Consider the following 11,846-nt stretch of genomic DNA (forward strand, 5'->3'; position numbering starts at 1 on the left):
TTGAGGGCCTTAAGTAGCCAGCTCCAATGTGAACAATCTTTAATTGTTCGACTTTTACGGAACAATATCCCTGTGCTTGAACCCCATTTCCAGGTTAAATTCAAAGAATGTTCCTACGCAAATCGTTCCGAATTTCTAATTAAAGGGCATTTGTGAAACATTCAAAAGATATTTTGAGTGTAAAAGATCTTTTATTCTTATAGGGGAAAACACCCTTGGAATTTTAGAAGGAATTTAGACAACCAAACATTGAGCTAAAGGTAAATATTAAGACGAGAAAAAGAATAAAACTGGGAAATAAGCATCCTTGGCAACCTCCCAGAATTACTTCAGCTTTGCAAATAGCTTTGGCGCCACCTGCATTAATTGCATAGCACCAAATTCAAACCACAAACTACAAAAAAAGCAACCAAACTAAAGCAGTTAAGACAACTTACACATTTATCAACACAAGTCCAGTAGTCAAAGTATTGTCCTGTGCAGTGCTTGCTTCCACTTTCATCACCCGAAACCCTCTTAGCACATTCCTGCAATAAGCATAATAAGCTTACATCATATAAGCATAGTTTTAAAGGACAAAGTAAAGTGGGAAAAACGTAAGAATTGTCAAGTCCAATTTCAGTACTAATCACTAAGCAAATAACAACAACTTTCTAATGACAAAGATTAAATTCAAAAAGAAAGAAGAAACCCAAAGTTTAAATGGAGAATTTGAATGGTAAAAGACATTTTTGTGATTCCAAACTCTACTTATATACCTATTTAAAACATAAATATTAGTGCAGATATGGTTTCGATTGCCATAACGATTGCGACTGATGCTTTTGTTTGACATTAGCAGCATATGCTAAAAGCCTATATATATGGATGACATAAATCCAAACTACCATAAATCATTGGTAGCAACTAGCAACCTTAATATGATTTAATTTTATTTTTTTCTGATAATCAAGTTAAGCGAGGAGGGATTCAAACCATTTTAACATGCCAAAAAGCTACAAACAAGTTGCCTTCGCTTTGGCCAACTTCTTCTTTGTAATGTACTATTATTTATGAAAACATGTTATTTGCTAGAACTGCAAGGTATCACTTGCTTTTATATGTTTATCACTTTGCTAAAATGGAAGATAAAGAAAATGGACATGGTTGAAGATCCAAAGTGAAAAAATACTTCACTCCATAATCATGCATAGGCTTTGCACATTGCGATTTGCAAATGTCCTCAAGGTATTTCTTTTGATCCGTTGGTTCCTCGTCAGCCCTGCACCACTTATCAAGTAAGAATTGCCTACACAATCTAAAATTGAAGAAACCATAATTTGCCAATAGATCAGTATTATGTCATCTTTGAATCAAATCAAAGTGACTAATTTTTCAGTCAACTATATAATTAACATTGCTTTTCAAAAAAAAAACTATATAAATAACATCAGCAAAATTAAAGCAACCTTAAGCAAAAGCATTAAAGATGGTTAAATTTAACCCAAAAAAAAAAAAACTCACATGTTGGGTAAATTTTGTAGGACAGTCAATTGCCAAATGGGCCTCTTAACTTGCTTACTGCACAAGGAACACTATCATCAATGAAGATGCAAGAAATCATGGAAAGACAATTTTTTCATGGAAATGATGATGATGATGATCATAAAATTTAAATAATCTGGAGATTGGGGGAAACTACTGATCTAATCCAGCAATTGAAGCATGAATTAAAAGAAAGTGAAGATTGGAGAAAGAATGTTACCTTGTATGGAGATGCGCAGAAACAGGCCTAGGTTTGTTGGTTGTTACTAACAAAATGCAAACGTAACAATTGCTAGTTGTAGACTAATTAAATGCAAAGACACTTGCATTGGGCCGCCCTTTCTTTCTTCCTACTTGGGCTGAAATAGCACAGCCAACCAAAATCCTTTTTCCCAATAAAACTATCTTATCTTACTTCTCTATGACTTGATCGTATTAAAATGGATATTATATTTTACACAATATATTAATTACAAATTAATGTGATATTTTCTTTCTAACAACTTTTGAACATTTGCTATGTGGCAAGGAAACTGAAGGTTAGCTGCTTTAATTCCGCTAGTAATTTTCACTCTCTTGCCTTTGATTCTCTGCTAATTGCTTTTTCAAATATGATAGGCTGGATGCTTTGGTGCTTACGGTGATGCTCCAAGTGCCGTTTTTCACAGTATTATTAATCCAACACAGCATACCGGAGTAGTCATCCAAGAGCTGACTAGATAAATAGTACCGCAGCTACAATGGTCCAAAGCAAAAATGCATACAGGATTGTGTGATTGTATCGATCACAAAGCTTGATTCAGCCAAACTGGAGACACTGACATGGACAGCTCATATCAATTATTAACGGTAAAATGAAGTATAATCTGGTCAAAACAATTTCATTCATTTCAGCCCCAGCACCAGTAATGGCATGGCATAACTGGCCTTTCATGTGCAAATGGTCTACATTATCAACTTAAGCAGCCAGTGAAAAGAGTTGCTCCCATTGTCCCTCTCGCCAAAAGGATGAGATTGAAATAGTAGATCATACAAATATATCAACAAAGTCTATTGCCTAATCATCTAAAAATGTGCAAATATTCCACAGTGCAAATATTCCACAGTTTATTGTTTAGAGGGTCAATGATACAGCATTAGCAGCTTAGTAGCAAATTTGACAAAAGGTGATTCCTTCCCAGAAAGTGTGCTTGAAACTTCGTTCTCCTCATCAAGCAGTCCGAAGAGGTGGAGAAACCAGTATGACTCCATCTCCTCTAACAAAGAGAAATGGAACCGTGCGCCTTGTAGTCTGAGATTGAGGGGAAAAAATTGGGTCATCATCCAAAATCGTGAAACAACAAACCCAAATTTCTTTTTTAATTCAGAAACTCATTTCACTTGAAAATCTCCAGTTCATGTTTGCTTTCATTGCAAATCCAGAATCTTGTATTACCAAGAGAAAATAGTTGATTTGTTCATCACTTGACAAAAACAATTTGAAAGGTTTTCCTTCATTAGTATCCTTGTAAGGAATCATAGTCAAAACTGATCAATTAAATTCAGTATGAGTGTGATTTGTATTCATGAGGAAGCACTCTTTCTTCTAATGAAAGTAGAAACAAGCTTCAATGAGAAGTTAAAACAACTTTATAAATGCTAACACTAAATAAAGCATCCTTCAGGGCAAATATCAGGGGGAAGGGGTGTTACTGAAACAACATATCATAGCTCTTCAAGTTACCAATTGTCACTACAGCCAAAACTTATTAAACTCAGCAATTATCCCTACTTATATATTAGCTTTCAAATAAATATTACTCAAATTCCAAATTAAGGGACCAGTGAAACAATAACTTACCCGAACAATCTCTTCATAGGTTTCATCATCTATTTCAACCGTGGTAACGATCTCTTCAACATCCCCTAGAATCATATTCAAATGCTGATCATAAGCCTGCAAGCCACGTTAGAGAAGACATAGGCATCAAAATGAGGAGCTACAAGGTTCTGAACATTATGGCCGATCATATCAGCAAGTAGTAAGAATATAATGATAAATTAATACCATTAAGCATAACAAAGTCTTTTTGGATAATCAAAGTGATCTGTATTCATATCATTGCCTACACTTCACATGGTAAAATGGCTAGAATTAAGCAAATAAGCCTCACCACAGAACATTGACTCTAAAAAAATATTATAACAGATGAATGGCCGCATGCAGTAAAACCAGCGAATGGATATTAACAATAACTACAAAATCATGTTGTACATGTTCTGATTAAACCAGCACTCCAAACCCCAATACAACTAGTTGTCTATACAACCACTGCATTTGTGGATAAAAATAATAAAGTATCATTTTTTATCATTAAAAAAATATGAAAACACTACAAAAGAAATTAAGTAGCAGTTCATCAACTATCATGTTATATAAAGAAATAATTAAAAGAGAGAATAAGTAGGAAGATATAAACTTATAGAGTTAGTTAAAGGAAGATAGGAAGAAAAAAAGTAGGAAAAAGTTGGAGTCAAGAAACATGACAACTCCATTTTCATTTTTAAAATCATACTGTTCTGATACGACACAACCTCAGACAGCAGCTTAAATCGATACTGAGTTGGTATGACCAACAGATATCAGGTAGCTAATAGTAAAAAGTTAGATACACAGACTTACATGGAAGAACAGAGTGATCAGAAAGACAAAAATAGAAATTAGATAGCATCCTACATAAAACTTTCACATTTAACAACTATCCAATAAACTGACTGACAAGTCTAACCACAAAATAATTTCCATCTCAAGCTGTCCATAAACAGAACATTTACTCATTACCCAAAATTTTGCATCATGGCAACAACTCAATTTCACAAGACAGTCACTAAATTTCGGGGGGAAAAGGAATACTGTTTAGACGTTATTTGCCCATACTCATGCAATGATATTTCCATAAATAAAGAACATAAGTTTGCAATATCCTCGAGGGCTAGTTCATACTTATTAAACTAAAAAAAAAACCGAAATAAGGAACCCTAAAAAAGAATTTTAAACATTAAAAATTCAAGGTGCAAGAACAGGGAACCCTAGAGTTTTATATGAAAGTGAAAAAAGAAAACATACATGGAGCTTGCCACGGAGCTCACGATCAGAACGGAGCTTGACGTAAATACGCTCGTCGAGGCTGAGCCTTATCAGATCCAAAGGCTCCTTCACCGCGCTCTCGTCCTCGCTTGCCATTCTCTCGCTCTTTCTTTTGCTCCTTCTACAGTAACAGTAAACAAAAGGGTTTTAGTCCTAGGCAGCAAAACATTGACTCCTTGAAAGGACCCGAATAAATTTAGCAAAACCCGTTAACCCAATTTAATTCTGCTGTCATTTTGGTTTCATTTTTTTATTTTTTTTAATTTTTTGGGTTTCGGATTCTGAATGGGCTTAACTTTTACAATTTCAAGCTAACTTTGAGTTGGAAGCCTCTAAAGCACTAAAAATTCAACCCATTTTCTAGTAATAAATCCAAATTTTATACTTACAATTTTGTTAACCAATTAAAATTTTAATAACTAATTATAATTTAATTTAATTAAATCCAAAATTTTAATAAGTAATTAGAAAAGGGAGTAGCTAACTTACACGAAAACTCAAATAATTTATATAAAACAAATGGTGGATTTTGTGTGTATTTGAAGATTTTTGAGTTATAAATATTAATTCAGTGTAGCACGTTACTAATACAAAGTATAATGTAAAAATCATAAATTAAATCAATTTACTTATTTTTATTTAATTTGAATAGTAAAAACCCAAATCAAAAGTCAATAATAATAATAATAATAATGTGTTAACTTTTAGAATCTATGTAGTTCACAGTGATAACTTTATTAATAAAATTTATATATATATATATAGTGAATAGTTGCATCTAATGAAAATTATTTATAAATATGAATGATGACGCACACTTAACTTAGGACGGGTGAAACCCAATGCTAATAAAATTGCAACTATTAAACATATTTTATTAAATTATTGCGATGTATACAAGACTATTCCAAGAAAGAAGATGCCACCATCCCAAGTTGTAAGAATTTTTTACAAGAATAATCAATCAATTATGCAGCCCACCACATGCTATTTGCTTTGGCTTTTCCTTCATCAAGTTGGACTCTAATTTAACTTCGATATTGACTTTACTCGTTATATGAAACGGACAATGAATGGAATAAAGGTTTACAACATTTCTCTATCAACGAATATTAGTACAACTTCTTATGCCTTATTTCAATTTGAAGCAAAATAAGTATAAACCTTTATATAACTTCATAAAATAAATCAGATTTAATCTATTTTGCTGACAATTGAGATGATCATCTTATATCCAAAAAATATTATACCAAAATAATTATAACTTCATCAAATTCAATTGAATTCCTTTTTAATTAATAGTGATAAAATAATATCCCAGGTATTATTCAACCATTCTAATCAAAGATGGTTCATCAATCCCAAATTTGTTAGATGCTTCAATTTTCAAAAGCATTTACTTGAATAGGAATACTCTTTAAAAAGCGTACCTATTTGGCGTAATACCTTAAAGTCTATAGAAGAAAGCTGCCAATTATGAATAGTTAAAACTATCTATGATGTTTTCAATTTTCAATTCACTTTTCTAGTTTGGCGTTAGGGAAATTTAATGTTAATGGTATTTGAATGTTGTTATAAATATATTTGTCAATGTCAATTATGTTTGGATTCAAGAAGTTCAAATTAAGTCAAACAACCAAACAGACCAAAAAAAAAAAGTATAATCTAATTTGAACTCTTAGATTGAATTAGATTAGAATTATGATTCAAAGGGTTGTTTACCTATAAATAAGTCCTTCACTTGTAAAAATACACTTCAATAAGATATTTCTTTCACTTGTAAAGATACACTTTAATAAGATATTTCTTACTCCCTCTAAAAATACTTTCTTTAAAGGTATTCTCTTTTTTTAAAAAGTCGTTCTTTCAGTTTATATTTTATAATATATCATCAGCATAATTCTTTAAGCTTTCAAGTTTTGGTATCATTTAGTTTTTATCATCATCTCAAAGTTGAAGTTCCAGTTCTTGCATCCTTCAAAAAAGATTTTAACGGTTGGTCTTTGATTTTTTATTTTAGCAAATCAAATAAGTGACTTGATATCTCTTTGAGATTTTTATTCCCTGAGAATCAACTTAAATATGAATTTATTACCATGTAGTATATATTATATTTTGCCCTTTGATTGAAAAGTGAATTTATTATTATATAATATGTATCATATTTTGTCCCTTGATTTATTAAATTAGAATGTGAATTTCTATAATGTAGTATGTATCATATTTTATCTCTTGATTTATTATATCAGATTGAGCATGCAATATATATAAAAATATATGATCTTTTTATTCTGTGATTGAAATATGATTTGTTCAATGCATGATTTCTTTGTTTTAAATTTCAAATATGATTATACTCGGTATATGTAATTCTATCTTTGTTAATATGAGATTTTGCAAAAGACATTTTGAATTGAACATATGAAACTAACTTTATATGATATCTAACTTTATATGATATATATTTTATAATCAGTGAAAAATACTATATTTTGGGTAATTTGAAAAATACATTTTATTTTAAATTTCATGTCTTTTTGTAGTTGAGTAAAATAATGACCTACTAATAAAAAAACATGAACTCCATCCATTCCTTGAAGTAAATATGGCATCATTTAATAGTTTATGGTCATAGATGTGGAAAAAGTCACCATAATTATTGTAATTGTGGTAATTACACTAATCACTATTGTAATAATAAGAATATCTTTACCTACCAAAAGTGGATGGATATGTTTAACCACCACGAATGGATGAATACCTTTAAGTACCACGAGTGGACAATTACTTTTAATCACTAAGGGTGGATGAATAGTGAAGAGATATAAGAAAAAAAACAAAAGTGGAAGCAATAAAAAGGAATATAGAATATGTCTTATCATCGATATGGCATGAAAAACCATTGGTCACATACCTTTTGTATATTAAAATATCTTATTAAACTTTATCAAGTATCACTAAAAGCTAAAAGAAAAAAAAATTGAAGCAAATTTTGTTCAAAACGATTTTAACCATGGTCAAGTTGATATAACACATTAGGATATTGTTGGTTTTCTTGTTCATACTAAAGGAGGAATTGATTATTTGATTAATAATGGAAATATCCAAGAATGAAATTTCTTAATACTTTGTTAGTATGTTTTAGTATAACTTTATTATAAAAATATTTTTATATGTTCTTATTATATTTAAATGATATGTTTCTATTATGTGTTTTAATTAGTAAATCATATATTTAATGTTCTCTTATGTCAACTTGTAAGTTTCTTATTATGTATCTTATCTTATTGAAAAATAAAAATATAAAAATATTGATATTCATCACATTGGATCCAAGATCAATGATGCATATATATGTCTAGCAAATATTGTTACAATATACACAATATTTAAAGATAAGAAATATTTTTCCCACTTTACAATGGAAGAAACTAATGTCAATACTTTATCTGATAGAATAAGATAAATTAAAGATTCCGAAAAAGCCAATATTTTACCATCCAAAGGAATAAAGTTTATAATAGAAGGTGTATTATTTTCTACTAAATCTTAAAAAAGTTTATTATGTTTTAAAGATATTTATTTGAATGGATATCATATTGAGACAATGAATGAAAGAGACACTTAATACCTCTATGTTACATCTATTATTTCAAGCAAAAAGTGTGTGTTGAAAAAAAATTACTCGTTTTATTCTCTAAAATGTACTACATAAGAAATTAGAATGATTGAAACTCATGCTATAATAAACTAGAATTACTAATAATTTTAATGTTTGGCATGATCAGTTGGATTATCTCGGATCAATAATGATGTTAAAAGTTATGGAAAATGAATGTGATCATCCATTGAAAAATCAGAAAATTTTTCAACCTAATTGATTCTTATGTGCTGTTTGCTCTAAAGGTAAACTAAATTATAAGGCCATCACTAGCTAAAGTTGGGATTGAATCTCCTACATTTTTTAAACATATTCAATGTGATATATATGGATTCATACATCTACTATGTGAACCATTTATATATTTTATAGTTCTAATTGATGCATCAACTAGATGGTCACATATATAGTTATTATCAACTTGTAATTTTGCATTTGCAATCATTCGTTTGCATGCACATATTCCTAATTATGCAATCAAGACTATACGTCTCTACAATGTTGGTGAATTTACATCTCAAGCTTTTAATGAATATTGTATATGTCACGACCCGGTACTCTCCTCGAGCCCGTGACAACCGCTGTGATATCTCGATAGACATTCATTACTCGGAATGCCAACCGAAACCCTACAAGGCTTTAATATTAGTTTTCTCACCTCCCTGCGAGCAACAGTTGCTAATATCATATTTTTAAAAGATTATAAGCTATTTCCAAACCAAAACAATAAAAAAATAATTTTCGTCTCACAGGGGTATTTTGGTCATTATTCTTTAAAAATTTCGAAACCATCTAAAAATGTAGTATATGAGTGAAAAATACATATTTCATAACCAAAAATAAGTTTAGATGTCTAAAACATTCATTTAAAGTGAAATGATAGCTATTAAAATAAAATAAAAATATTAAATAAAATATTCCATTTTCTTATGAAACAATATTTATAGAGTTATCCGTAAATAATTTTTGTAGTGTAAAAGCAAAATAAATTCGTTCATACAATAACACAGTGAACCAGAGTGTGTAATTTAATTTACAATGACATGTGGGCCCCCGAATGATCAAAGGTAACGAAAGCTGCGAACCTACGATTTTTGAGGATGCAAATCCAACTGTAGCCCTCGATAAAATCAAATATCTACAAACTATCCTGAGCTTGAAATGCATGGAAAAGAGGGTGGTGAGTTTATATAAACCCAGTGAGTAAACAAATATAATATAAAATATCTAAAATCGAGTAAAAGGAGACAACTTAAAATAGTTATCGTACTATGATTCATAACATTTCAAACTCATTTCAACTAAATAAAATAAATTCATTTCACTTAAATAATCAACATGGCTTATGAATTTCTTAAAAACTTGGCTCGTGCCAAAACTCATTCTCGGGGACACCTTGGTCGAGGCATCCAACCTAGTCTGCCAAGGCTGTTAAAGAAAAGTTCATATACGCATAAAACACATTTTTATATTTAAAAGCATAGTCGTTCTTTGGCATTGGCTGAGTTCACTCTCACGTGGTGATTTATCGTGTAGTGAACTTTAAAGCTTTACCTCAAGAGTTACCCTCCGCGCCTCTCGTACCGAGGTAAAATATAACGGAGTTTACCATGCCCCTCTAATAGGTTGGTCCACAAAAACCCGCCCACTGCAGTAAGCTAAATACATAACCTACCAAATCAATAACATTTCGGCAGCATAACATGGCTAATATAATACTATCCAGCCTGTTAAGGCAAAACAAACAATTCATACAATTTCAACACAATTTCTAATTCAGCCATTCATGCCAATATCACCATAAGCCATTCAATTCAAACCATAAATTTACAGCACAAACAGTCTCCAATTACTCAATTTCTAAAATCATCATTCAATTTCAAAATGATTTATAAACTCATTTCATTTAATCACATTTTACTTATAAAACATAAGGATTTACCATTTAAACTCATTTTTCTATAAAATCACAAAAATGAATAAAAACTACTTTAGATAATTAAGATGATAGTAAGGTTACTCACAATATCGAGAGTCGAAGTACTCCTAGTCCCGATCTTCGGGTACAATCCCTTTACCCTTATCGAAAGTTTCATCACCTATACACAATACACGACAAATAATTCAATATATTGTGTCATGTCATTATAAATCTATTTCAAACGCTATATGAATGCATGAAGTCGTTTGGATAGTCACTTAAAGATGGTGTTACATGTTGGTTCAATTGTGATCGGAATGGATCGATTTTCGACCTAATTCAAACTCTCCACTTTTGATTTAACCAAAACATCCAAATTGACTCCAATTATATTTATCACACTTTCAATATCCCAAAATACACCAAAGCGCCTCAATGAGCTTGACTTTCTCATTGTTATTCAACTTATTTACTAAAAGAACTATACTTTAAAATTACCATTTTCGATTTTCATCACCACCATTCATTAAATTCTAACTAAATAACACAAGATATCACAAAAATCATCATCACTAGATTCCTTATGAAATTTGGCCATGGTGGGTGCATAAACACCATGGTTTTTCATACTTGATTTTTTTACACCATAAATCATTAGTTCCTAATCAAATCATTTGAAATAAAATCAAATCCACCATCAACATACCATAAGGAAGATTCGGCCAATGAGGGTGATGGAAGAACATGAATTTTTTCTTGTTTGCTTTTCATGCTACACATCACCAACCAACTAAAAACACTAGAATAACATGTTTTCTAGCTAAATCCAATATCAAAACCCCTCCCCCCATGTCCGGCCAGCAAAGTTATCTTCATGCAAATTTGATTCTCAACCATGAAAAATGATAAAGAATGCATAGGAAAGGTAGATCACAAGCTAAAATCAAGAAATTTTACCTTTACTTGCTTAATTCCTTGAAATCCACCAATATTCTCTTGAATTTTCTAACTAGGGTTTTGTTCTTTCTTTTTCTCTTTGTTCTTGGTGAGGCCGAACATATGGGAGTGAAATGGGAGAGTCATGTGCTGATTTTTAATGTAAATTATAAAGAAATGAAAGCTTGCCACTTGTCACCATTCCATTGGTCCATGTTTAACACTTAACAACTAAGCTTTCTTTCACCACCACATAAAATATCTCAATTATCCATAATATAAAATGTTAATGGATGAAATCCTTAGGCATGACAAGTGTTGAGTGGTGTAAAATTCCAATTTTGCCCTTAGGTGGCAAAATGACCATTTTGCCCCTACGTCATGAAAATTCCCATTTGACTCCAAATCAATCCTCGAACTTCGAATCACCATATTAAGTCATTTTGGGTTTTTTAAATTCTCAATTTCATCTTAAAATCTCTATTTGGACTAGTTTGAGGCTTAATTCAGCTTAATTGTACCACTAAGTTCACTACCGACTTTTAACGATTTTTCGGGGCTTTTCAAGTATGCAAACATATTATCAAGCACATGTATGACATGGCCAATATTTTATAGAGTTGGGCTTGACAGTATATTAGTTGGAATGACTATTGAACAACCTATTACTCATATTC

General features: G+C 30.9%; 2 protein-coding genes and 1 long non-coding RNA gene across 3 annotated transcripts; all 3 read right to left on the reverse strand.

Moving 5' to 3' along the window:
- On the reverse strand, window positions 213–1,784 carry LOC18592601 (cytochrome b-c1 complex subunit 6). Its single transcript, XM_007019416.2, has 5 exons — window positions 1,745–1,784; window positions 1,504–1,560; window positions 1,177–1,261; window positions 438–527; window positions 213–357 (listed from the first exon to the last, which is right to left on the reverse strand). Coding segments are annotated over exons 2-5 (210 nt in total). The 5' UTR covers window positions 1,506–1,560; window positions 1,745–1,784; the 3' UTR covers window positions 213–324.
- Window positions 2,387–4,861, reverse strand: LOC18592602 (sm-like protein LSM3B). The gene is made up of 3 exons (XM_007019417.2): window positions 4,631–4,861; window positions 3,365–3,460; window positions 2,387–2,815 (listed from the first exon to the last, which is right to left on the reverse strand). Exons 1-3 carry the CDS (start codon window positions 4,745–4,747, stop codon window positions 2,735–2,737), a joined length of 294 nt encoding a protein of 97 aa, XP_007019479.1. The 5' UTR covers window positions 4,748–4,861; the 3' UTR covers window positions 2,387–2,734.
- On the reverse strand, window positions 9,248–11,233 carry LOC108663061. The gene is made up of 3 exons (XR_001928948.1): window positions 11,191–11,233; window positions 10,337–10,411; window positions 9,248–9,467 (listed from the first exon to the last, which is right to left on the reverse strand). It is a non-coding gene; the product is annotated as an uncharacterized LOC108663061 (long non-coding RNA).

The sequence above is a fragment of the Theobroma cacao genome, chromosome 8 (genome assembly GCF_000208745.1).
Source record: "Theobroma cacao cultivar B97-61/B2 chromosome 8, Criollo_cocoa_genome_V2, whole genome shotgun sequence".
In the NCBI taxonomy this organism is placed as follows: Eukaryota; Viridiplantae; Streptophyta; class Magnoliopsida; order Malvales; family Malvaceae; genus Theobroma; species Theobroma cacao.

Coding starts and splice junctions, on each gene's coding strand:
- LOC18592602 (XM_007019417.2), bottom strand. CDS start 4,747: ATGGCAAGCGAGGACGAGAGCGCGGTGAAGGAGCCTTTGGATCTGATA. Junction 3,461..4,630: donor AGCTCCGTGGCAAGCTCCAT/GTATGTTTTCTT, acceptor CGTGGCTTGCAG/GCTTATGATCAGCATTTGAA. Junction 2,816..3,364: donor CCTATGAAGAGATTGTTCGG/GTAAGTTATTGT, acceptor CCTCAATCTCAG/ACTACAAGGCGCACGGTTCC.
- LOC18592601 (XM_007019416.2), bottom strand. Junction 528..1,176: donor AGCCTATGCATGATTATGGA/GTGAAGTATTTT, acceptor TGCTTATTGCAG/GAATGTGCTAAGAGGGTTTC. Junction 358..437: donor GGACTTGTGTTGATAAATGT/GTAAGTTGTCTT, acceptor CAATTAATGCAG/GTGGCGCCAAAGCTATTTGC.